A 24,434-nucleotide genomic window follows, 5' to 3' on the forward strand; every position below is an offset into this window, starting at 1 on the left:
CATTGTGATAGATATACTTTGCGTATCCTAATCTTACAACACGAGGCTCAGTCTAGGGTTAATTTTTCAAATGATAATATTCAAAAATTCAAATACATTTCCAAATTAAATATAACAAGTTAATACATTTTCAGATATCAAAGAGTCTATTATTCCTTAAGTAAGAGTCAGTGTTATTTTGTTATGAGATTACTTCTTAATGCTGTATGACATTAAATATGTAATTATATTAGGAAAAAAGTGCAGCAATTGTGTCTTGTAAATAACTGGTCAGTCAGAGTAGACTTACCTGCAGATCTTTTAGTTGTGCAACCAACTTCTTGTTTTCATGGTCCTTTTCAGCCACTAGTTGAGCCTGTGCAATGGCATTTTCTAGTGCCTGTCTTTCTTTTTCCAGCTCAGCCTGCAGGGCAGATTGTTCCATCTAGGAAGAAAGCATTCCACTACATTAGCAGACAACTATCTTTATACCAGAAGAATTGGCTTCCTATGTCAAGGATACAAAAAATATTCATTTTAAGAAACCTACATGAATGTTCAAGTCCCTCTCTATGTCTGGTAACCGAAGATGCATTCGAGCTCTTGGGAACAGGTATATCAAATGGTGAACAGTGCCATTATGTTACACTTGTAAACTGATCCAATAGAGCACATAATATAGTTCTTTACAGATCCAGTGTCTACTGACTATCTGAACAGTAATTTCATATAAATAATTTAGAACCTCTAGAATTTTACCAAGATTCAAAGTGTATCAGTATTTTAAAAGTTGTTGTTGTATTATCACACTAATCATTACAGAATGGAATATCTATCACTATCTATACAAAATGCTCCACAGACAAGCAAAGAAAATGTGCAAGAGAACTTTAAAAAAAAAAATCAAATACTGCTGAAGCACCAGCTTTCCTTCACTTGGATCTTGAACAAAATCTGCCCTTGTCTTGCAATTCACAAATACCTTAATTGGTTCTGTCTATTGCCCTCCAGTTCCCTGCTATTACACCTTCATTCAAAGCTCCCTATGTCAGATAAATGGTGGCTTCTTTCCTTATTGTTCATAATAGCAGACAAAATGCACAAAAACATGGGAGAGAAAATTGATACATTGCAAAAACAAAAAGGAGAAAAAATGAGAACAAGTCAAAAAGGTAAAACAAAAGATAAAGGCACTAAAGAACAAAGTAAGCAAGAAGACTCTATAGTATTTTTAAAATAACAGGAAGGATATAACTGCATGATGCGTTGCATCATGCACTGCAAGGACATGCAGGTTATATTTCCCATTCTCTGAGTTTCTGTTCCTGTGTGCTTCCTGTGGTGAGATACCAAATGGAGATCAACTGCTTTCTCCTTAGAAATGTGGCAAGCAGCCTAGATGGATTATTCAGGCCATGACCTAATACCTAGTTTAGAGCAGCATTCATGGAAGTTGGGAACAAGTCAGCTGTTTAAACTGTGGATGTCAAAGTTACATGGTCCAAGACTGAAGAGAAAAAAAAAGGAACTTCGACTTGCAGCAATGGAAAAGAGATTCCCCCAAAGGCTCAACAAGCTTAAGCAGCAAATAGCTGAACCACACAAACTAGGAAAGCCACAGGTTTGAACGCCAGTATGTGCTGTCAACCATTCTCAGGTGAGACAACATTGTAATCGGCTGCAGCACCGCTGGGCTGGCAAGAGCAAAAAGCCAGGATTCCCATTCCTAATTGCCTTCAAGCAACCTTTGCTGGAAGTGTGCATCAAGGAAAAAAGTATGGGGTTTGGTTGTGACGTCCTTGCTGATACTGTCAAGTTCACACAGGTGAGTTATCAAAGGGTATCCAACATTTGTAGAACCTATATTCTGGCGAAGGGTTTACACTTCCAGAGAGTTTAGTAGACATCAAAATTGAGATTCAAAATTTAAAATCAAATACAGCAGAATATGGGAAAAAGTCTTTAAAAGAAACTTCAGTTGATTAATGTGATTTTGATGTATTTTTTCAACCAATGAAACAAGCTCAATTATATTATGCTTCCAGTGCTTTTGCAATATAATTCTGGCCAAAGATCTTCCCAATTTCGGTGAAGCTCAGTACAGACTGATGATGTGAATTTGCTGAAATGCAGGAAATCGCTGAATGTTTATGCTGCTGCCAACACTTGCCTCTGGACGACAAATGCCTCCTCACTTAGAATGCAGGGCTATCATCAGAGGCAGCACTGTAATAAAACATTGAGCAAAAGGGTAAAAAAAAACTGCATAGGCTGCAAAATGAAACAAAAATGGAAAATGCTGTGAAGAGGAAAAATCAGATTCTCCAAAATATTGGTTAGGAATTTGCAGTCAGTGGCGAAGCGAAAATGCTCCCAGCTGACCTCAAAAACTGCCCACAAAGATTGAGCAATCTCTATCACAGTCCTGGGGGGGGTGGGGGGGGGGAGAGGTGGGGGTGCCTCAATAGCCACCCTTTAGCGAAGCATTGGATCACTAGCAGCAAATTCTAGGGCTGAATTTTCACCACGGAGGTGGGACACAGGAGCTGGGTCAGTTTTTGGGTCAGAAACCCACCTCTGGTAGGAAACTGATTCAAGTTCAGATTTTCATGTGGATGAGCCCTTAAAAGGACATGGAGAAGGGTTTCCATTCCACTTCGAGCCAGTGCGGGCAGAAATGGAGTTGGGACAGAAGGAGCGTGGGACGTATTTAGACACCTCATAGCAGTCATCACTGAGGGTGCTGGTTGTCCTGATGGAGAGATCTGTGGTTTCTGCCAAAGCTTTCCACTTCACCATAGGGAAGAGAGATGTCATAGGGGTACTGAAGGCCTGGCATCCAGGGAAGGGCAGACCCTCATTTCATTGATGCTGACCTGGATCTAATGCGGGAGGCCACGAGGGAGAGGAGAGAGGTCCTCTTTCTGGAGGGTGGCAGGAGGAGGCTACCTTGTCGTGCAGCAAGGGCATCTCTCTGTTCAGCAACATCTCCCTCCACCTCCTCTCACCTCCTGCTCCTTCCCCTAGGAGCTGTCTCCTTCCATGGCCTCAGGGTGCTCAAGGTCCACACCAGTTTGGAGGGCCATGTTATGGAGAGCTCAGCAGACCACCACAATGACCAAGACCCTTGCAGGAAGGTATTGGAGGGCACCACCCGACTGGTCCAGTCACCGAAATTGCATCTTCAGAAGCTCGTTGGCCTACCCCAATGGTTGTCCTGCTGAGCGGGTGATATTGGTTGTATCGCCTCAGTGACTCTGCCTGGGGCTCCATTAGAAAGGTCAGTAGCCATCTTTCAAAGGATTTCCCTTGTCCCCTAGGATCCATCCATGTACCTTGGGAGGGTTGGACTGAAGATCTGATGCAGCCTGGACTGGCAGAGGATGAAGGCGTCATGGCAGCTGCCAGGAAAGCGAGCACACACATGCAGGAAGCTCTTGTGCTCACAGACCAGTTGGATGTTGAGGGAGTAGAAGCCTTTCCCTTTTGATGAATCTCACTGGCCATTCACTAGGTGCCTTGATGGCCACATGGGTGCAATCGATAATGCCCTGCACCTGGGGGAATCCAGCGATGGCGGCGAAACCCACTGCCGTCTGTCCCTGTGAGACCGTGCCTGTTGTTAAATGAATGTGCTGTTCAGCTCTGGCAATGATGGGATCAGTGACCAACGAGATGCAGCGCTTTGCAGCTGCTTTTGAGATGCCACTAAGGTCCACAGCTGACCCTTGGTAGGAGCCGGAAGTGAAGAAGCTCATGGCTACAGTGACTTTGATGGCCACTGGCAGGGCATGGTGACCAATGCTGCGAGGTGCTCGGCGATGAGGACACAGATGCCCATGACCATCTGCCTGGAGTCACAGTCTCCTGTGGCACTGATTCTCAGTCACCTCCGGGTAGCTCCATCTTCGGCGATACGGTGTTGAGGATTTGGTCTCCGTTGCCTTCCTGTCCTTCTTTCCTATCACCACCGGGATTAAAATCTGACAGTCACGCCCCCATTGCCAGTTGCAAACTTTTTTCTGCGCAGGTGGACGCCCAGTTGTCCTGGACAGCCTTTCCCTGCTCTTCTGCCCACACGATGAAAGGGGGGGGGTGCCCACTCTGTTCAAAGCCCAGATGCTGAGTGTCCGCTCTCCCTGCCAACTGTGCAGCATCAAGGGCACCCTCTTACCAAGTCCGACTTTGCCCTACTGACCCTGTTATGGGGCCCGGATGATGCCCTGTGTCAGCCATGGCTGGCTCCCCATTCTTTACCGGCCTGCCTTCAGGCAAACTATACCTGAAGGCACAGGTAACCTGTCCAGACTTTAAAAATTTGAACTTGAACCCCTCAACAAGTTCTTAATGAGCTTTTCAACAGTGTTAATTAGCTTTAATTGGGAGGAGCAGAATTCCTGGCCCACCCTAGTGATTACTGCCAGTATTGGAATCAACGTCTGGAAATTGATACACTACCCAAAGTGGACTGGGAGCAGCTACTTGTAGGAAAGTCTACATCAGACCAGTGGGAGTCATTTAAAAAGGAAATAGTGAGAGTTCAGGGCCAACATGTTCCCATAAAGGTGAAGGGTAGGACCAACAAGTCCAGGGGACCCTGGATGTCAATGGATATAGAGGATTAGATAAAGAAAAAAAAGGAGGCTGATGGCAGATTCAGATGGCTGAAAACAGCAGAGGCCCTAGAGAAGTATGGAAAGTGTAGTGGGGGGGGGGGGGGGGGTACTTAAAAAAAGTAATTCGGAGAGCAAAGAGAGGGCATGAAAAAACACTGGTGGAAAGATAAAGGAAAATCCTAAGGCATTTTATAAGTATATTTAGGGCAAGAGAATAACCAGGAAAACAGAGGGGCCCATTAGGGACCAAAGTGGAAATCTGTGTGTGGAGCCGGAGGACGTAGGTGAGGTTTTAAATGATTACTTTTCATCTGTGCTCACTATGGAGAAGGACGAAGTAGGTGTAGAGATCAGGAAGGGGGACTGTGATATACTTGAACAAATTAGCATTGAAAGGGAGGAAGTATTAGCTGTTTTAGCGGGCTTAAAAGTGGATAAATCCCCAGGCCCAGATGAGATGTATCCCAGACTGTTATGTGAGGCAAGGGAAGAGATAGCAGGGGCTCTGACACAAATTTTCAAATCCTCTCTGGCCACAGGAGGGGTGCCAGAGGACTGGAGGACAGCGAATGTGGTACCATTATTCAAGAAGGGTAGTAGGGATAAACCAGGTAATTACAGGCCAGTGAGTCGAACAACAGTGGTAGGGAAACTATTGGAAAAAATTCTGAAGGACAGGATTAATCTCCACTTGGACAGGCAGAGAATGATCAAGGATAGTCAGCACGGCTTTGTCAGGGGGAGATCACGTCTAACAAATTTGAATGAATTTTTCGAGGAGGTGAGGAGGTGTGTAGATGAGGGTAAAGTAGTTGATGTAGTCTACATGGACTTCAGTAAGGCTTTTGATAAGGTCCCACATGGGAGATTGGTTAAGAAGGTAAGAGTCCATGGGACTCAGGGCAATTTGGCAAATTGGATCCAAAGTTGGCTTAGAGGCAGAGGGTGATAGTCGAGGGTTGTTTTTGCGATTGGAAGCCTGTGACCAGTGGTGTACCGCAGGGATCAGTGCTGGGACCCTTGCTGTTTGTAGTGTACATTAATGATTTAGACGTGAATATAGGAGGTATGATCAGTACGTTCGCAGATGACACAAATATTGGTGGTGTCATAAATAGTGAGGAGGAAAGCCTTAGATTACAGGATGATATAGATGGGCTGGCAAGATGAGCAGAGCAGTAGCAAATGGAATTTAATCCTGAGAAATGTGAGGTGATGCATTTTGGGAGGACTAACAAGGCAAGGGAATATACAATGACTGGTACGACTCAATGAAGTACAGAGAGTCAGAAGGACCTTGGTGTACTTGTCCATAGATCATTGAAGGCAGCAGCACAGGTAAATAAGGTGGTTAGGAAGGCATATGTGATACTTGCCTTTAATAAGCCGACGCATAAAATATAAGAGCAGGGAGGTTATGATGGAGCTGTATAAAATGCTAGTTAGGCCACAGCTAGAGTACTGTGTACAGTTCTGGTCACCACACTATAGGAAGGATGTGATTGCACTGGAGAGGGTGCAGAGGAGATTCACCAGGATGTTGCCTGGGCTGGATCATTTCAGCTATGAAGAGAGACTGGATAGGCTAGGGTTGTTTTCCTTAGAACAGAGAAGGCTGAGTGGGGACCTGATTGAGGTATACAAAATTATGAGGGGCATAGATAGGAAGAAACTTTTTCCCTTGGCGGAAGTGTCAATAACCAGGGGGGTATAGATTTAAGGTAAGGAGCAGGAGGTTTAGAGGGGATTTGAGGAAATATTTTTCACCCAGAGGGTGGTTGGAATCTGGAACGCACTGCCTGAAGAGGTGGTAGAGGCAGGAACCCTCACAACATTTAAGAAGTATTTAGACGAGCACTTGAAACGCCATAGCATGCAACGCTACGGGCTAAGTGCTGGAAAATGGGATTAGAATAGATAGGTGCTTGATGGCCGGCACAGACACGATGGGCCGAAGGGCCTGTTTCTGAGCTGTATAACTCTATGATTCGATGCCTGCCTCCGTTCCCAACTTTGGGAGGCTCCAAATATTCAGCCCCTGGATTTCCACGTTATTCTGCGCTTGTGCAGAATGGAGGTTTCATTAAGTAATGACGGCAGAACGCTGACAGTTTCTCCATCATCACCACCGCAAAGTCTGGGACACAAGCCTTGTGTGAGAGGTTTGCATTTTACAAATAGCTTTTCAATTTGAAACACACGCTGAATGATTTTCAGCTAAGTTTCTGAAAATGATTTTACAACCATTTATATCTTGTAGTTACTTATTAATGGATAGCTGATTTATAAATGCCTCAATCAATGTCACAAAACAGATTATCTGGTCATTATCACATTGCTGTTTATGGGAGTTTGGTGTATGCAAAGTGGCTGCTGCATTTCCTAGGATTACAAAAGTGTCCACACTTTAAAAGTACTTCTTTGGCTGTAAAGCACATTGAGCTGTCCAGTGGTCATGAGAAGCGCTATTTAAATGCAAGTTTTTTTGTTTTTCTGGAATCAACAGGAAAATAAAATTTAAATCACTGAAAAGGGATATTAGTCACTTGAATGTTGTACTCTAGTAATTACATAAGGTAATGAATAAAAGTGTAAAAGTAACAATTACCAGATCTCACATGGGAAATTTAACAGAAAAATTTCAACAAATCCAACAACCAATGAACTAAGGCATGCAGCCATACCTGAGTATACGATGCCACTCATTTCTAATTCTTTGTGCTATATAAACATTGGTATAAATAAGCAAAGTATTTACTGGCTGAACACTTATTTCACATTCAAGACATGTAAATGAATAAACATGATAATTTTCAGAGAATGAGCAAGAATCAAGCACTCAGACCGTAACTCACTTGACTAAGCTTCCGTAGCCGCTCCAGTTCTTCTCTGAGCTGGTTTGCTTCAATGTCCCTTGCTTGCAGTTGAGATTCTAATTCAGCTTCATACTCACTGAGGTCACCCTGAGCTTGATGCAGGGATTCATTTAATTCCTGTTGCACTTGTAAAGAATGTTCCAGGTCAGACATCTCCTACAATGAGAAATAAATATAGGGCTGAATTTTTCCAGCTCGCCGCTGATATCAATGGTGAGCTTCAAAGCTGGCGGGGCACCAGCGAGGGATTTGCTCCACGGAGCCACCACAATATTCAGCTTGGCAGCTCATTTACACGGCCGGGGCACACTGCAACACCCCCCCAAACCCCACCCGATGATGTGGGAGGGGGCGGGCGCTCCATCCCCAGCAATGGCGTCCGGCGCCACTGCACAGGTGCCAGTGCCATTTTTGAAAGGGCTTCAAGCCTTTCAAGCTCAGCCAATTGATGCAACGTGCCTTCCTGCCTCCTTTTCCTTCTGCAGCTCTGTACATTCCTTCTGGGCTTGTTTTGCCTGCCTTTTTACACTATCCAAGTACTCCTGCAGCCCAGCAATAATATCCTCCAAGAATTTCATTTTTTAAAGTGAGAGGCATTATAAATTTAAAGTAAAAACTTTAATGAAAGTTTCAAGCTCCTTTCCCACTCCCACACAATGATTAAACAATTTATTACTTGCCCTCTCCCTCCCGCAAAAAAATGTACCTTGCAATCCCAACCTCCCCCCACCCCCAAAGTTTATTAACTTTCACCTTCAACCCTTTCCCACCATCCCCTCCACCAATCGCAATAGTTTTCTCTGCTCACCCGCTTCCTGCCCTGAAAACTTACCGGCTCACCCCTCCCAATCAGCGTGCCGCCTCGGATCTCCAAATGGAGATCCGAAGGCGCAGGAGTCCCGGCAACCAAACGGCAGCGGAACGGCCGATGGGAGGAGGTAGGTCATTAATTTATATCAATTTAAATATTTAAATCCTGGTCCCATCGCCGAGCAGTGGGGGGGCTGCCACACGGCCTTGCCGCCGCTGGTAATATTGGGCAGGACCTTCCTGGCGTCAAGGCCTGTGGCGGGCCTCTCCCAGAGGTATTTTCCAGGCCCCCCCTGCCACGACCCCCAATGTTGGGGAGCCAGTAAAATTTGCCCCATAGTTTCTGCAGTTTATTAAAGTCAGTAAGATTTAGGTTACATATGCATTCTTCCATTATTTACTATTTAACTAAAAATGTATCTATGTTACCTATTTTGTATAGTACAGAGTAACAATTGCAAATACATCTTTACTTCTATAATGTGTTGTTTGCATAATTATAGTATGGAAAGTGGACACATTAATATAAACAGGCTACTTTATATTTTCTGCTCTTCCTATCTGCTACATTATACGTTTAGTAGTTGATGATTAATTTCTACCCTATTAATTTGATAGATACCTATCAGATTATGAATATGTAGTTGATTAGACCCTTACCCATCATGATCGCAAACTAGTAGAGAGTTTTATATGAAAGTGCTGTTGCATTGTAGATCCATATATTTTGTGCAAATTTATCCTTCATCAAAATTCTACTGAGATCACCTTTCTTATGTAGGAAGATGATATGGCTTCTTGGGGTTCTAACACACTCAGATACACACCTTTCTCAAGTGCTCCGCATCCATGGCAACAATTTCTAGCTGATTCTTCTGTTGTTCCAGATCAGCCAATCGATGCAACAGTGCCTCCTTTTCCTTCTGCAGCTCTGTGCATTCCTCCTGGGCTTGTTTTGCCTGCCCTTTTACACTCTCCAAATACTCCTGCAGCCCAGCAATAATACCCTCCAGGTCACGCTTCAGTGCCTCATTAGTTGCTATTTGGCCTATTAAAAATACATGAGGACAGGTTAACCCTTAAAGCACTGGTCACAGCATTTATTGTGCTTATCGTTAGGGAATTCTGATTTATTCACCAGGATCAAATACTGCAAATATTATAATTATTTAACTAGCGCCCTTTGAGGCATTCCATATCCAGATACATTCAAGAAACAAACTTCTCTCCACCACCCCAACCCCATAAAATTTAGATTTGGATCCTCATTTTGATCTGCTGTCCCTTAACTGACAATACAGGATAAAAACTCAGCTCTTTACGAGCATTCTCTTCAGGAATTAAGTTTTCAGCAGAGTACACTCATTTGCACAATATGCTGTTTGGTCACTAACAGCAGCCTTCCTCAGAGAGAAAAAAAACGCTATTCTTAACAGGTACCTTCTGTCAGCTGCTCTTCCAGATCTTTGATGTCCTCCGTTTCCTTAACAATTCTAGAGAGCAATTCTTCCAGACGCTTCTCTAACTGTTTGTATTGCTTGGACATCATATCAAGTTGCTGGGCTTTTCTGATCATTTGAGCTTTCAAATGTACCTAAGAAAAAACAGTTCTATTTAATTTGCTTTGCTGTAAATAATAAATGCTACTATTTGCCATATATTAATTAAGGCACAACGGAGTTTTGCATAACATTCAGCAATTTGAATACAAAGCAATGGAATGTTAATTAATTCTTTATCCTCTGATTTGTTTTATTAGACAAAACATATTTTAATAACTCCATAGGTGTCTCAAAGCACCATGAATAGAGCTAGATGAGCTGTAACTCCAACCTGTGCTATGCAATAGTGAAAAGCATGTCACTAGGAGAAAGGACCAAACAGTGGGACTGTTACTTCTGGACACTGACAATACTCCTGTGGACAGCGTGGAGTTGCTTCTGCATGAAAGCTTAGATTCTTTTTAAATAAAAAGATGAGAAATAGAATTTCAACCTGTCCTTGATTTTATACTTAAGTATATAGATTAGATATACAGCACTGAAACAGGCCCTTCGGCCCACCGAGTCTGTGCCGACCATCAACCACCCATTTATACTAATCCTACACTAATCCCATATTCCTACCAAACATCCCCACCTGTCCCTATATTTCCCTACCACCTACCTATACTAGTGACAATTTATAATGGCCAATTTACCTACCAACCTGCAAGTCTTTTGGCTTGTGGGAGGAAACCGGAGCACCCGGAGAAAACCCACGCAGACACAGGGAGAACTTGCAAACTCCACACAGGCAGTACCCAGAATTGAACCCGGGTCGCTGGAGCTGTGAGGCTGCAGTGCTAACCACTGCGCCACTGATTTTCTAATCAGGCTCTGATTTTGCAGGCTCAGCTTCATTTTCATAGTATGGTCTGTGACAGAAAAGCCTCGTACCAAATGGAAAAATATTAATTTTGTCGTATGAAACTCTGCCTGAGCCTTTTTACTGGGCATTATTTCAAATAACTTTTAAAAAGCAGAACAGAACAGCTAAAGATGGCCACGCACAATTGGCATATGAGAAGTAAAAGGCCGGCTGGGAGACAGAGACCCAATCTAGCTAGAACAATAGGGATGCAATCTGATTCAATTATCTAGAAAGGTTTTTCAATATTGGTCATTAAAGCCATCGACACCCATTGACTTTGAAAGAGCCAACGCCCCCACCCCACCCATTGACTTTGCACAGCTTAAGAACTTTGAATTTCAAAAACACCTTCCAGAAACTTGTTTTCAAACAGAGGTGGTCACATGACATACCTGCCTGTGTAATACTGAGTTTGTGAATTGTGCCTCAGAAGGAAGACAGTAACTGAGCTCCAAGAAGCAACTCTCTCTCTCTTTCCCTCTCCAGCAAAGTCCCAGGAAGGCCTTGGCAGCAGCTAAACCACAAACCTACAGACCCTCATAGGCAACAACCAAGAGGACAGATAAAGCCTCTCTTCAGCCTTCCGGAACTAGAGAAGCAAGCCTGAATTGTGCACGGCCCAGCAAGGACTTCAAGATTTTAACTTCAACTAAGGACACTGAAACTCAGTATTTGAATTCCATTTAATACAGACTTTACTTTAACCTCCCAACTCCTTTTCCCCCCTCTGCACCTATTTGTGTGTGTGTGCCTCTCGTATGAATGTGAGCGTGGATGCATTGCATATTTTTGTAAATTTAACCGGTTTAGAGTGATAAGGTTAATAAACTTACATCTTTCTTGTTTAAACTCAAGAAAACCTGTCTGATTGGTTCATTTGTAATTATATTCGAGGAACAGTGAGCAAGGGCTCACTGAGGTGATAAACTAAATCATTGTGTTAAAAGAATAAACCCTGCTGCAGTCAAACCAGGGAAGGGGGCGAAAGGGGAGCCTGAGACTACTTCCTCACTTGGTCTTAACAGATCAAGTACCCCGGCCATATCGGAGCTGGTTTTGGGATTTCTCTCGTGAGTATAGAAATAAGAGGATAGAGCAGATGAATGTGTGGCTGGAGAGATAGTGAAAGAGGGAGGGCTTTAGATTCCTGGGACCAGTTCTGGGGTAATGGGACCTGTACAGGTCAGATGGGTTGCACTTGCACAGAGTTAGGACCAATATCCTTGTGGGGCGGTTATTGAGGAGTATTATTGAGGAGGGTTTAAACTAACCTGGTAGGGGGAGGTAACATTAGAGAGAAAATCAAGGTGCACAAAGAATTGGGAGAGACAGATAACACTAGAGTAAGAAATAAAGTATTATGTGGGGTCAGAGTAAGAAAGAATGCAATAAGGTCTAAAGTAGGTTTTCAGTGCACATAAATGAACATGTGATGTGTGGTAGATAACGCTGGTGAGCTGCAGGTGCAGTTAGTCATGTGGGAGTATGATGTTGTGGCCAAAACGGAGACCTGGCTCAAAAAGACAGAATTGGGTACTAAATATTCCTGGATACAAGGTATTCAGCAAAGACAGGGAAGGGAGGAAAGGTTGAGGGATAGCAGTGCTGCTCAAGTATAATGCACTGAATTTCCCCACCAGGGTCCACTGCTGGGACCAAAAACAGGTCCCAAGCAGCTGGCGGCAGGACATTGGGCAACATTTTATTGGCGGTGTCCAATTAAGAGTCCACCGCTGGGATCGCCGTCCAATTGAGGATGGTGGCCCACCTCTCAGAGCTGCCTGCTCAATCAGAGGGCCGGCAGCACTGCAGCCTCGGCAGAGGTTAGAGGTGACCACTGTTGAAGCTGCAGGATGAAGGAGAGGGTGCCTCCATGCTGAGGACGTCAAAGACGTCAAGTTTTTTTTCTCACTGCCGGGGCCAGGCAGCCCTGGCGATCTGACGGGGTGGGGCAGTGGCACCTTCCATCGGCGGTGCCATAGCTGCGCCAGAGCAGCCACTGCTGTCGAAGGGGCCCACCATGGGCCATGGAGCAGGTGTAAAGAAGGCCCCCCTCAACTTGGGAACTGCTGGAAGGCCGCCAGGGTTTACCTGGTGGTCTCCCCATGCAGTGGCGGCCCCCTCTCGATGCCAGTAAAATGCCAGCACGGGACGGAGGTGGCCCTTAACTGAGCACTTAACTGGCACCAATGGGCAGCCACGCCACTGAAGTTCCCACTACTAATAATATGCCGTGGTAGCAGGAAGACAATGGGCTCCCCTTCCACTGTCATTTTATCGGCCCTCACGCCTCCCAGCCCAACTCCAAATGGCTGGTAAAATCCAACCCAGTGTTACAGTGCTAGAGAGAGATGCCCTAGAGGGGTCAAGGACAGAATCGATTTGGCTAGAGCTAAAAAAACAATAGAGGTACCGTTATGCTACTGGGTGTATTCTACAAGGCCTCCAACTGTGGGAAAGATATAGAGGAATAAATTTGCAAGGAAATTACAGACAGGTGCATAAACTATAGAATAGTTATAAGGGGGGGGGGGGGGGGGGACTATAATTCTCCTAATATATACTGCGATAGTCATTGTATAAAGGGCAGAGGAGGTGTGTTCAGAAGACTTTTCTACACCAGTATGTTTCCAGTGCAGAAGAAGGAGCCATTGCTGCATCTCGTTCTAGGCAATGATGCGGCACAAGAAGATCAAGTGTCAGTAGGAGAACGTTGAGGGAACAGTGATCATAGCATCATAAGGCTTAGATTAGTGATGGAAAAGGCCAAGGAGCAATCCAGAGTAAACATAATTAATTGGAGGTGGGCCAATCAATGGGATGAGAATGGATTTAGTCTAAGTAAATTGGCAAAACTGTAACGGAACAATGGACTGCCTTTAAAGAGGAGATGGTTCGGGTACAGTCGCGGTCCATTCCCACGAGGAGGAATGGTAGGATAAACAAAGCCAAAACTCCTTGGATGATGACGGAGAGAGTAAGATAAAGCAGAAAAAGAGTGCATATTACAGATGTCAGGTTGATAATACAAGTAAGAACCAGAATGAATACAGAAAGTTCAGAGAGGAAGTGAAAAACAAATAATAGAAACAGAGGGCTGGATTTTATAGAGGCCTCGACGTCGGGATCTGTGGCGGGGTGGGGATGAAGAATGCCCCAGATGAGGCCCGCCACGGACCTCGATGCCGGTAGGGTCAGTCCCAATATTGCCAGCCGCAGTGCCTCATGGCGGCTTCCCGCACCCGCCTCCCCTACCCCCGCCGCTCGGTGACAGGACCACAATTTAAATATTCAAATAAATTTACTGACTTGCATTAATAACTTTCCCATTGCCTCCTGAGATCTTCATCCCAGCAGCCAAACTGCCACGCCTTCGGATCCCTGTCCAGGGAAACGAGGTGCAACACTGGAAGGGGGTGGGGGTGGTGGTGAGGCAAGTTTCTCAGTGTGGGGTGCGGGGGGGGGAGAAACGGGGTCAAATGAACGTCACGGGTGTAGGAGATGGTGGGACAGGTTATAGTCGAAAGTTTGTAGGGGGAGTGGGGGAAGGTCAGATTATGAAGGTAAGTGTTTTTGGTGGGGGGAGCGTGTGAGGATAAATAAATAATTTAATTGATTTTGAGGGGTGGGAGAGGGGCAAAAGAAATGTATTTATTTTCCTTCACTCAATGTTTCTTTAAATATTTAAATTTACCGTAGGGCTAACAGCCCTTTAAAAATGGCATCAGCGCCATTGCTGGAGACGGACAGCCCGCCCCTTCCACATGATCGTAAGTGGACGGTGGGGGGTGGGGGGGGGGGGCGGGGTGCGGCCCTGGCTATTTAATTGGAATCGTGGCAGCTCTTTGGCCACACAGGCCACCATTGTTTTCGCCCGCCGCCGCTTATAAAATTCAGCCCAAAGAGCGAGTTTGAGAAGAGACTGGCAGCTAACATAAAAGGGAATCCCAAAGTCTTCTATAGATATATAAATAGTAAAAGGGGTAAATGGAGGAGTGGGACCAATTAGGGACCAAAAAGGACATTTTTGAATGGAGGCAGAGGGCATGGCTGTGTTAGACATGGGTCAGTTGGTTGCACACTAATTTCGGAGTCACAAGGTTCCGGGTTCCAGCCTCACTCCAGGGTTTGATCACAAAAATCAAAGCTAACACTCCAGTGCAGGACTGAGGGGGTACTGCACTGTCAGAGGTGATGTCTTTTGGATAAGACATTTAAACCGATGCCCCATCTGCCTGCACTGGTGGATAGAAAAGATCCCATGGCACTATTTCAAAGAACAGCAGGGAAGTTATCCCCGATGTCTTAGCCAATATTTATCCCTCAAACAACATTACAAAAACAGATTATCTGGTCATTATCATATTGCCGTTTGTGGGAGGTTGCTGCGTGCAACTTTGCTGCCGCGCTTCCTAAATTACAATGGTGACTACACTTCAAAGTACTTCATTTGCTTTGAGACGTCCGTTGATCATGAAAAGCACTATAAAAATGTAAGTCTTTCTTTTACTTTTATTAAATGAGTACTTTGCATCTGTCTTTACCAAGGAAGAAGTTGCTTCCAAAAGCATTGTGAAAGAGGAGTAGTTGAGACACTGGATGGGCTAAAAATTGATGAAGAGGAGGTATTAGAAAAGTTGGCTCTACTTAAAGGTGATAATTCACCAGAACCTGATCAGATGCATCTGAGGATACTGAGGGAAGTAAGGGTGGAAATTGCGGAGGCATTGGCCATAATCTTCCATTCCTCCTTAGATACAGGGGTGGTGCCAGAGGACTGGAGAATTGCAAATGTTACGTTCTTATTCAAAAAATGGTATAGGGATAAGCCCAGCAACTACAGTTTAATCAGTTTAATCTCGGTAGTGGGAAAGCTTTTAGAAACTATAATCCAGGACAAAATTAACAGTCACTTGGACAAATGTGGATTAATTAAGGAACGGATTTGTTAAAGGCAAATTGTGTTTAACAAACTTGATTAAGTTTGATTAAGGGTAATGCGATTTGATGTGGTGTACATGCACTTCCAAAAGGCATTTGATAAAATGCTATATAACAGGCTTGTCAGCAAAATTAAAACCAAGGAATAAAAGGGACAGTGGCAGCATGGATAAGAAATCGGCTGAGAGGCAACAGAAAAGTAATGGTGAACGGTTGTTTTTTTGGACTGGAGGAAGATATATAGTGGAGTCCTCCAGGGGTCAGTACTAGAACCACTGCTTATTAATGACCTAGACTTGGGTGCGGAGGGCACAATTTCAAAATGTGAAGTTGACACAAAACTTGGAAGTATTGTGAACTGTGAGGACAGAGATAGACTTCAAGTGGACATAGACAGGCTGGTGAAGTGGGCAGACACATGGCAGATGAAATTTAATGCAGAGAGGTGTGAAGTGATGCAATTTAGGAGGGAAAACAAGGAAAGGCAATATAAACTGCAGGTACAATTCTAAGGGGGTGCAGCAGCAGAAGAACCCAAGGGTATTGTGCAGAAGTCGTTGAAAATGGTAGGGCAGATTGAAAAAACAGTTAGTAAGGTACATGGGATCTGGAGCTTTATGAATAGAGGCATAGAATACAAAAGTAAGGAAGTTATGCTGAACCTTTATAAAACACAGGTTCGGCTTCAATTGGAGTACTGTGTCCAATATGGGCACCACCCTTTAGGAAGGCTGTGAAGGCATTAAAGAGGATGCAGAAAAGATTAATGAGAATGGTTCCAGGGTGAGGCACTTAGTTTAGTTTAGTTTAGAGATACAGCACTGAAACAGGCCCTTCGGCCCACCGAGTCTGTGCTGACCATCAACCACCCATTTATACTAATCCTACACTAATTCCATATTCCTACCAAACATCCCCACCTGTCCCTATATTTCCCTACCACCTACCTATACTAGGGGCAATTTATAATGGCCAATTAACCTATCAACCTGCAAGTCTTTGGCATGTGGGAGGAAACCGGAGCACCCGGAGGAAACCCACGCAGACACAGGGAGAACTTGCAAACTCCACACAGGCAGTACCCAGATTTGAACCCGGGTCGCTGGAGCTGTGAGGCTGCGGTGCTAACCACTGCGCCGCCCAGTTACGTGGATAGATTGGTGAAGCTGAGACTGCACTCCTTAGAGAAATTTGAGGAGAGATTGATAGAGGGGTTCAAAATCATGAGGGGTCTGGACAGAATAGATAGGGAGAAACTATTGTCATTGGCAGAAGGGTCGAGAACCAGAAGACACAGATGTAAGGTAAATGGCTAAAGAACCAGAGGAGACATGAAGAAAATTTTTTTTTAAACGCAGCAAGTGGTTAGGATCTGGAATGCACTGCTTGAAATTGTGGTGGAGGCAGATTCAATCGTGGCTTTCAAACCAGTATTCGATAATTATCTGCAGAGAAAGAACTGGCAGGGCTATGGGGAAAGGCAGGAGAGTGGGACTAGCTGAGTTGCTTTTGCTGAGAGCTGGCTCAGACACAATGGGCCAAGTAGTCTCCTTCTGTACTGTAATCATTCTATGATTCTATTCTATATGGCTTCTATGAATTTAAAACCAATTAAGCACCATTTTAAAGGAATACCCCAACACAGGCTCACAAGAATCATATTTATGAGGCTTGCCTTAGCATGTACTAGACTCTTAGGCAAAAGATGAAGTTGTTATTGAAACTAATGCTATAAAGTTATAAAATTATGATAACGTGTAAGTGGCCACCTTGTGCGTTAGAATTATAAGGATTATTGCACTCTTCTTGTGCACATTTTCAGAGTGCTACGTTGCTTGAAAATAGCATGTAATCATTTCATAATCTCATGAAATATTTAAAAGAACTGTCCACTGAGAGAGCAATACGAACAGGTGTGTGACATTTTATTTCAATTCAATAACTGGTTCAGTGCTGATGCTACGGCAGTGCAGACTTAACATCCAGCAGCCCAATTACCAGTGGTGTAAAAATGAGCACAGAAACAGTCTATGCCTACAACCATCCTGACATGCAAGATAGCGGTGTGCAAATTAGTCATTAAAATATAAAATGCCAATACATTTAAACTCAGTTTCTTACCTAAGCTAGTGTGAGAGATTAGACCAAGGTTTATATACGTGAGAACCCTCCCTTGCGAGTTTCTTTAAACACACAGCAGATTTTCACAAATTGTTACATACTTATCTGAGCACAGACTGATATGGAGTGAAATATGGGCCTGAATTTTATTAGCACGCCGCGCTACGCTACGAGGCCTTCCAACACGGAAGAGCTGCCAAAGAGCCCCCACAATATTACGTGCGGGGGACTGATTTAAATGGAGGGGGCAGAGTGGCCACCCTCGATGACCTAGGGGGGCGGCCGGCGTGTCCCCAGCAACGGCGCCCTGTGCCAATGCCCAGGCGTTGGCGCCATTTTTAAAGGGCTGCAAGCCCTTCACTTATATTTCAATATTTAAAGTGGCAGGTTTTGAAATAATTTTCAATAAAATGTTATGCACACTTCAAATCCCCTCTCCCACCCCCTCAATGAATAAGCAGAGTCTTATTTGTACTACCCCCCAAAAACATTAAAGTTGCCATAACAACCTTTTCCCCCCCCAAACTTTCTTCTCTTTAACCTTCAACCCCTTCCCACCATCCCCTCACCCAATCGCATTCGTTTTTGCCACTCCCCCCTCCTCCCACCCTAAAAATTTTATTCCTTCCCCCTCCCCACCAGGAGTTCCAAAGGTGCGCGAGATGCAAGTGCTGGCCGTAAAATTGGCGTGGGACAGCCACCACCAGCAGGTAAGTTAATTTACATCTATTTAAGGTTAATTTAAATGTTAAGTTGAAGGGCCCGCTGCCACCGCGACCCATGCATCGAGGGCCTGGTAAAATTCAGCCCATGGACAAGTATTCCATTGCGTAAATCTTCATTTAAATATTCAGGGCATCAATTTCATTCAAAGTTAGAACTTCCTCTCAGGTGTAAATTTGATCATTTATAGTGGCATTATGTCTCAGCTGCTTCTAGTGGGCAGTTGGTGGATACACTAATCAATGTCATGTTGTGTTAAACACAATTTAAACAAAGAATTTGTTCTGTACTATAACCACTGCACTTGAAAAGTGGAAAATGGCCACCAATTATGTTTTTAACCACAACCACGAGAGCTAAACTCCAGATATCATCATCAACAGTATCACCCCTCCCAGGTACTGCCCGTCAGAAAATGCCACTTCTGCCGTTTCATATTTGCAATAATTCAACAGCTTAGGACAGGTAAAAGAATGTGGTTAGTAAATAATTAGGTTAAAGTGACCTGAATAAACAAATTAATATTTACAGAATGTATAAGAATGAGAACATCAATCTAGTGCTCATGTATGCAATTAACTAGATGCACAAACCAACCTTAACAAAACTATTTTTACTGTATGAAGTGGCAATTAATAGAATGTACCTGTCAGTGACTGAAGGGGTGAAGAAAGACAGATTTTGGCTTTTAATGATCCATGCAGTTTACACTTAAGTATGTTGTAAATAAATAGATAAAAAAATTATTAAGGACGCTGTAGGAATAATTTGGGATATGATTCATTAGCTTCCTGCTCAGAACTCATGTTATTCTAAAAGGGTTGTGGTGCTTTCTTCTCCCCTCCTGAACAACGTCTAAAACTGAATACTAAAACAAAAAGGCTGCAAGAACGCAAATAATTTAAACAGAGCCCATATTTCCTTTAGACTATGTGCATTCAGTCATGTGTTCAGTTTTTACTGTGCTACAAGTATCAGTCCTAGGGCCTAAATTATTTACTATCTATATTAATGACTTGGAGGAGGGGGCAGAGTGTAATATATCCAAATTTGCTGATGATACAAAAATAGGTGGGAGGGCATGTTGTGATGAGGACATAAGGAGTCTGCAAGGGGATATAGATAGGTTAAGAGAGTGGGCAAAAACTTGGCAGATGGAATTTAATGTAGGCAACTGTGAGATCATGCACTTTGGTAGGAAGAATCAAAAGGTAGACTATTATTTAAATGGAGAGAGACTTCAAAAAAGTGTAGCACAGAGGGATCTGGGTGTTTTTGTGCATGAAACGCAAATAGTTAGCATGCAGGTGCAGCAAGTAATTAAGGCGGCAAATGGAATTTTGGCCTTTATTTCTAGGTGGTTGGAGTTTAAAAATAGGGAAGTCTTGTTACAACTGTTCAGGGTGTTGGTGAGGCCGCACCTTGAAGTACTGTCTACAGTTTTGGTCCCCGTATTTAAGAAAGGATATACTGGCATTTGAGGCAGTTCAAAAAAGATTCACTAGGCTGATTCCTGGGATGAAGGGGTTGACTTATCAAGAATAGCTAAATGGGTTAGGCCTTTATTCATTAGAGTTTAGAAGAATGGGGGTGATCTTATTGAAACGTACAGGATTCTGAGGGGCTTGACAGGGTAGATGTTAAGATGTTTCTACTAGTGGGGAATCTTGAACTAGGGGACATAGTTACAGAATAAGGGGACACCCATTTAAAACTGAGATGCAAAGGAATTTCTTCTCTGAGGGTAGTGAACACCTGGAATTCTCTACCCCAGAGAGTTGTGGAGGCTAGATCACTGAAAGTATTTAAAGAGGAGGTAGAGAGATTTTTGAAATATCAGGGAGGTGAGGGCTATGAGGAGCTGGCACGAAAGAGGAGTTGGCACGAAAGAGGAGTTGAAGTCTGGGGCAGATCAGCCATGATCTTATTGAATGGAGGGGCAGGCTTGAGGGGCTGAATGGCCTACTCCTGCTCCCAGCTCTTATGTTTTTTCTTATACAAGTTGTAATAATATTTTATCTGAATATTTTGTAACGTACAGATTCCAAATTCAAAGAATCAAGACACAAATGTCTCAGCACATTTACATAAGCCTATAGTTTCCTCTTTTCACAGAGTTAATAATAACCCTTATTTGGTAGGAATTAATGAGTCAAAATCTGCATGGCTGTACCCAGTGATTCACTTCAAAAGTCACCATCCAATGTGAATCTATTAATGAGTATAAATTGGCCTCTCAGAATCCATTTAGAATAAGACTGCTTTCACCCTTTATTAGCAGCTGGATTGGCACATTTCAAGCAAACTTTGTGAATAGTTTGTCTTTCTCAAGGCGGAGGGGATAAAAACCTGATTTAAAAGGTCCATCATAAACTGGGGCATTGAGGATGTGGCCACATCCCCTCATTAACCTGACTGTTAATATTAGCTCAGAACCAGTTCTGATGAAAGGTCACAGACCTGAAATGTTAACTCTGTTTCTCTCTCCACAGATGCTGCCAGAGCTGCTGTGCATTTCAAGCACTTTCTTTTTGGCCCAGACCCAACCTGATCCCGAAAGCAGTAGGACAAAACCTTACTCCCACAGTCAGCCAGACGCAACCTGATTCTTGCTGACAACATCGAAATTACTGTCAGTTCAAACCAAACTAGGCCCAACTCATGCCATCAGCCCGGACTCAATCACATCGTCGTCAGCCCAGACCTGACCCAAATCCTACTGCCAGCCCAGATCCTGACATAATCCCAGATCTCTGCCAAGACTTGATCTAACCTCCTCCATTAGCCAAGACTTGACCTAACCTCCGACGTCAGCTGAGACCCAACCTGACCTAATCTTAGTTGCAACTAAACTGAAAGCATTAAACCTATGAAGTTTATAAATGTCAACCTAATGGTGACATTTTATTCTACCTTTAGTACTTTCCTTTCTGTTCTTATATATAACTCCGTTTTTAGTTAAACGTCTATCCTTTGTAACTGTTTCAGAAGTTCTTTGCTATGTGGCGACTGTTTTCTTCCTCAATTTCTTCCTCAATATTTAATTTTTTGTCTTTTGTTACTGGCCTGATCAGAGATGGCTGATTGCTGAGTGCCTACAAGCAGATGTTGCTATCTTGTTAAAATACAAAGATAATGTTAAATCAGTCAGTTTTATTTGGAATAGATGGAGCGTTATAATTCAATAATTAAAAATATGAATGTACTTGAATATTCAAGCGTGTGGGGATACTAGAAACTATCATTGTTTTTAAAAAAATAAATTGATTTTCAAGCGCTTGTTCGAAGAATTTTGGAATTGTTCTTTGGTTCTATATAAATCCACTATTTTCAAGCATTACAGATGAACAAAAAATAATTTTATATATGCAACTAATTCACAACATAATCATACAATTTGTAAACTACACAAAACAATTAGTACTTGAAAGGTTGAAAGTGTTAAAACTCTACACTGGAACTTATATTGTCTTGTGTTACTATACACTTAGTATATAGTATACCTGAATAAATATTGGTACACAAATACACTAGCTGTATTTTCTGTTCCTTTTACTATAAACCAGCCAGAAGCACAATAAAAATCATGTAAATTACAAATGATGTGAACTCCTCATTCAACACAATGCAGCTTCTGAATAGATGCACTAGAAACCAACTAAATATGTAAGTGACGCCTATACTATAAGTGTATTGTTTTTTTAATTGCAAAACAATTCTTGAAATTCTGCTGATACTTTATTGAACATTACAAAATTTAAAAAGTTAAGTTTCTCTACTCTGTACAAACAAGTAGCAAGTCGAATGTCTCAAGCCAGCTCCCTTCCCTCAAACTTCCTGTTCTCATTACTCACATTGATTTTGTTGACTTCTAGCCTTTGCAACTTGAAGAAACTTCTTGAAATGTTAGTCAAAGCTTCTTCATTTACTTCTTTTACAACATTAATGAATGAAAACGATAGAGATCAGTCGGTTTGTTTTCCGCAGAATTGCAGCTTTGCCGTATGCTTCAAATCACAACACAGGAAGTGCTTTGTGCAGCCAATCCAAAGCAGCTGATTTTTAACTGCTTCTCTAATCTCCCCAGAGGCTTCCTGCAGCCCACATTACTGCCTGCCACAAAGGCATGCAAACCAAACAAGAATGTATCACATATGAGCTCAACTGAAAGACTGGCTAAGTCTCTGCAATCTTAAGGTACAGTGATCATCGACGTGCCACTTAATTGAACATATAATCAATTAATGTATGCAGCAGCTTATCCTAACTGTGCTCCGCGCTACTTGGCATGATTCCAAGAATGTTTGGACTTTGTGAGCTGCCCAAGATGAATAGGCCTCAAGCCCAAATTGCGAGCATTAATGTAACTACTCACATCAACTCAGTCATTCTTCTAGAATTAAGTGTTTCAAAAATAAAGAGCTCATCCGTTTTAAACTATTTTACTATTGGTAACATTTCCGTATTGGCTAAAGTTAAAAATAAGACTGCACAGACAGACTGGATTCACAAATAAAAGCCCACAGCCGTTGACACTATTCAGCTACATTAGAACTTCTGCATTCTAAGAATGTGGAACACAACAGCACTTTGATCAGACCAACAGAAAATGTACCAAGGCTATCTCTTTCATTCTGCATTGCTAGCATTTAACTCTTTCACTGACCAGTTGTTAATAATCCAGATCTCGGCAAATCACAAAGTATACCAGTCTTCAACAGTAGTTTAAAAATTGTTCGAATTTTATCTTCTTCTTACAGTCATCACAGGTTAGTACATACAACACAACCAGTAAAATTATTATGGTACTAAGCAGACGTGTTCACCAGTAATCATAATTGTTCTTTCAACATCACTAATATATGCTTTTTCTTTATTCTCTGTACTTTAGCTCCATAGCCAAGAGTATCTAGAGTTTCTAATTTGGATGCCTGAAACTTCAGTTTCAAAATTATTCAGATATCATGATACTTTCCATGAACCCATGGGGAGTGCAATTTTGTGGTATCAATTCTGAGTTAACTCGTGAAACAACACTGTCGTGGTGGGACGTTAAGATGCTGAATACAGAGTGCTGTTGAATCTAATGGCCTTCACAATGAGTCATTTGAATTTTCAAAGCGAGGAGGTATTGCAATGCTTCAGCAGCTGACACATATGGGGCTGGATTTTGTGGTGGAGATGGGGCTCCCGGCACTGGGCCGAAAAGGTGGGGGGGGGGGGGGGGGGCAGGGGGAACAACGCCTCTGCCTTTTCGTCCCACCCCAGAGCAATCCTCCGGTCTTTTTGATTCAAAGTTTTAGGAGGTGGGATCCCTGTCCCTTTAAAGGAATGGGGGAATGCCCCCGCCAAGAGCTACCAGCCAATCAATCAGAGGGCCGGCAGCTCTGCAGTATTGGGAGCGCCACCGGCAGCGCTGGCCACTGCCAGTACTGCAGAGGCGGAACCCCAGAACCCAGGTAGGCGAGGCGGGGGTCGCCGGAACCTGTTCAGAAGACCCCGGCGAGGGGCGTGGTCACTGAGGCCAGGAGAGCGGAGTCCCAGTGAGGGTCCTCCATAGGCTACACATTGCCCACAGAGGAGGGACTCCAACCCACCCCCCTAATGAGGCCTGCAAGGAGGGCACCTCATTTTCCAGAGCAACCTCCCCGCACAGATCCCAGCAGTGGTGGGAACAGGCCCTTGAGACACTTAAGAGCCTCAATTGGCCTCTGAGTGGGAAGGCCATCGTCAGCCCATCCCAGCCCCAGGAAAATCGCTGGATGACGGGGAGGTGACGGGTCCTCCGCCCCGCCATTCCCCCCCCACCCGTCGTGATATTCCATGCCCCCCTGCCTCGGCAGTGGGGGGCGGGGCGCTGTAAAATCCCTGCCATGAACAGACTTTCAACCCATCAAACGTGGGTGGATTATATCCAGATTCCAGGGTAAAGTGTGGTATTGTCAAGGACAGTACC

At 43.6% G+C, this 24,434-nt stretch overlaps 1 protein-coding gene and 1 long non-coding RNA gene across 11 annotated transcripts in view; one reads left to right on the top strand and one right to left on the bottom strand.

Annotated features, from left to right (window-relative positions):
* The window catches only part of cntrl (centriolin), a 162,990-nt gene that overhangs the window by 79,194 nt on the left and 59,362 nt on the right, over positions 1-24,434 (bottom strand). For all 8 annotated transcript variants that reach the window (XM_068012358.1, XM_068012354.1, XM_068012356.1 and 5 more), the window contains exons 12-15: positions 9,722-9,875; positions 9,109-9,329; positions 7,451-7,627; positions 290-424 (exon numbers count right to left, since the gene is read on the bottom strand). In XM_068012358.1, the coding sequence (XP_067868459.1) occupies positions 290-424; positions 7,451-7,627; positions 9,109-9,329; positions 9,722-9,875 (687 nt within the window). The remainder of the gene's footprint in view (positions 1-289; positions 425-7,450; positions 7,628-9,108; positions 9,330-9,721; positions 9,876-24,434) is intronic.
* Positions 22,568-24,434, top strand: part of LOC137347674 (uncharacterized) — a 38,980-nt gene continuing 37,113 nt past the window's right edge. For all 3 annotated transcript variants that reach the window (XR_010968989.1, XR_010968990.1, XR_010968991.1), the window contains exon 1: positions 22,568-22,675. This is a non-coding gene — a long non-coding RNA (uncharacterized lncRNA). The remainder of the gene's footprint in view (positions 22,676-24,434) is intronic.

Source organism: Heterodontus francisci, chromosome 32 (assembly GCF_036365525.1).
Source record: "Heterodontus francisci isolate sHetFra1 chromosome 32, sHetFra1.hap1, whole genome shotgun sequence".
NCBI classification, from domain to species: domain Eukaryota; kingdom Metazoa; phylum Chordata; class Chondrichthyes; order Heterodontiformes; family Heterodontidae; genus Heterodontus; species Heterodontus francisci.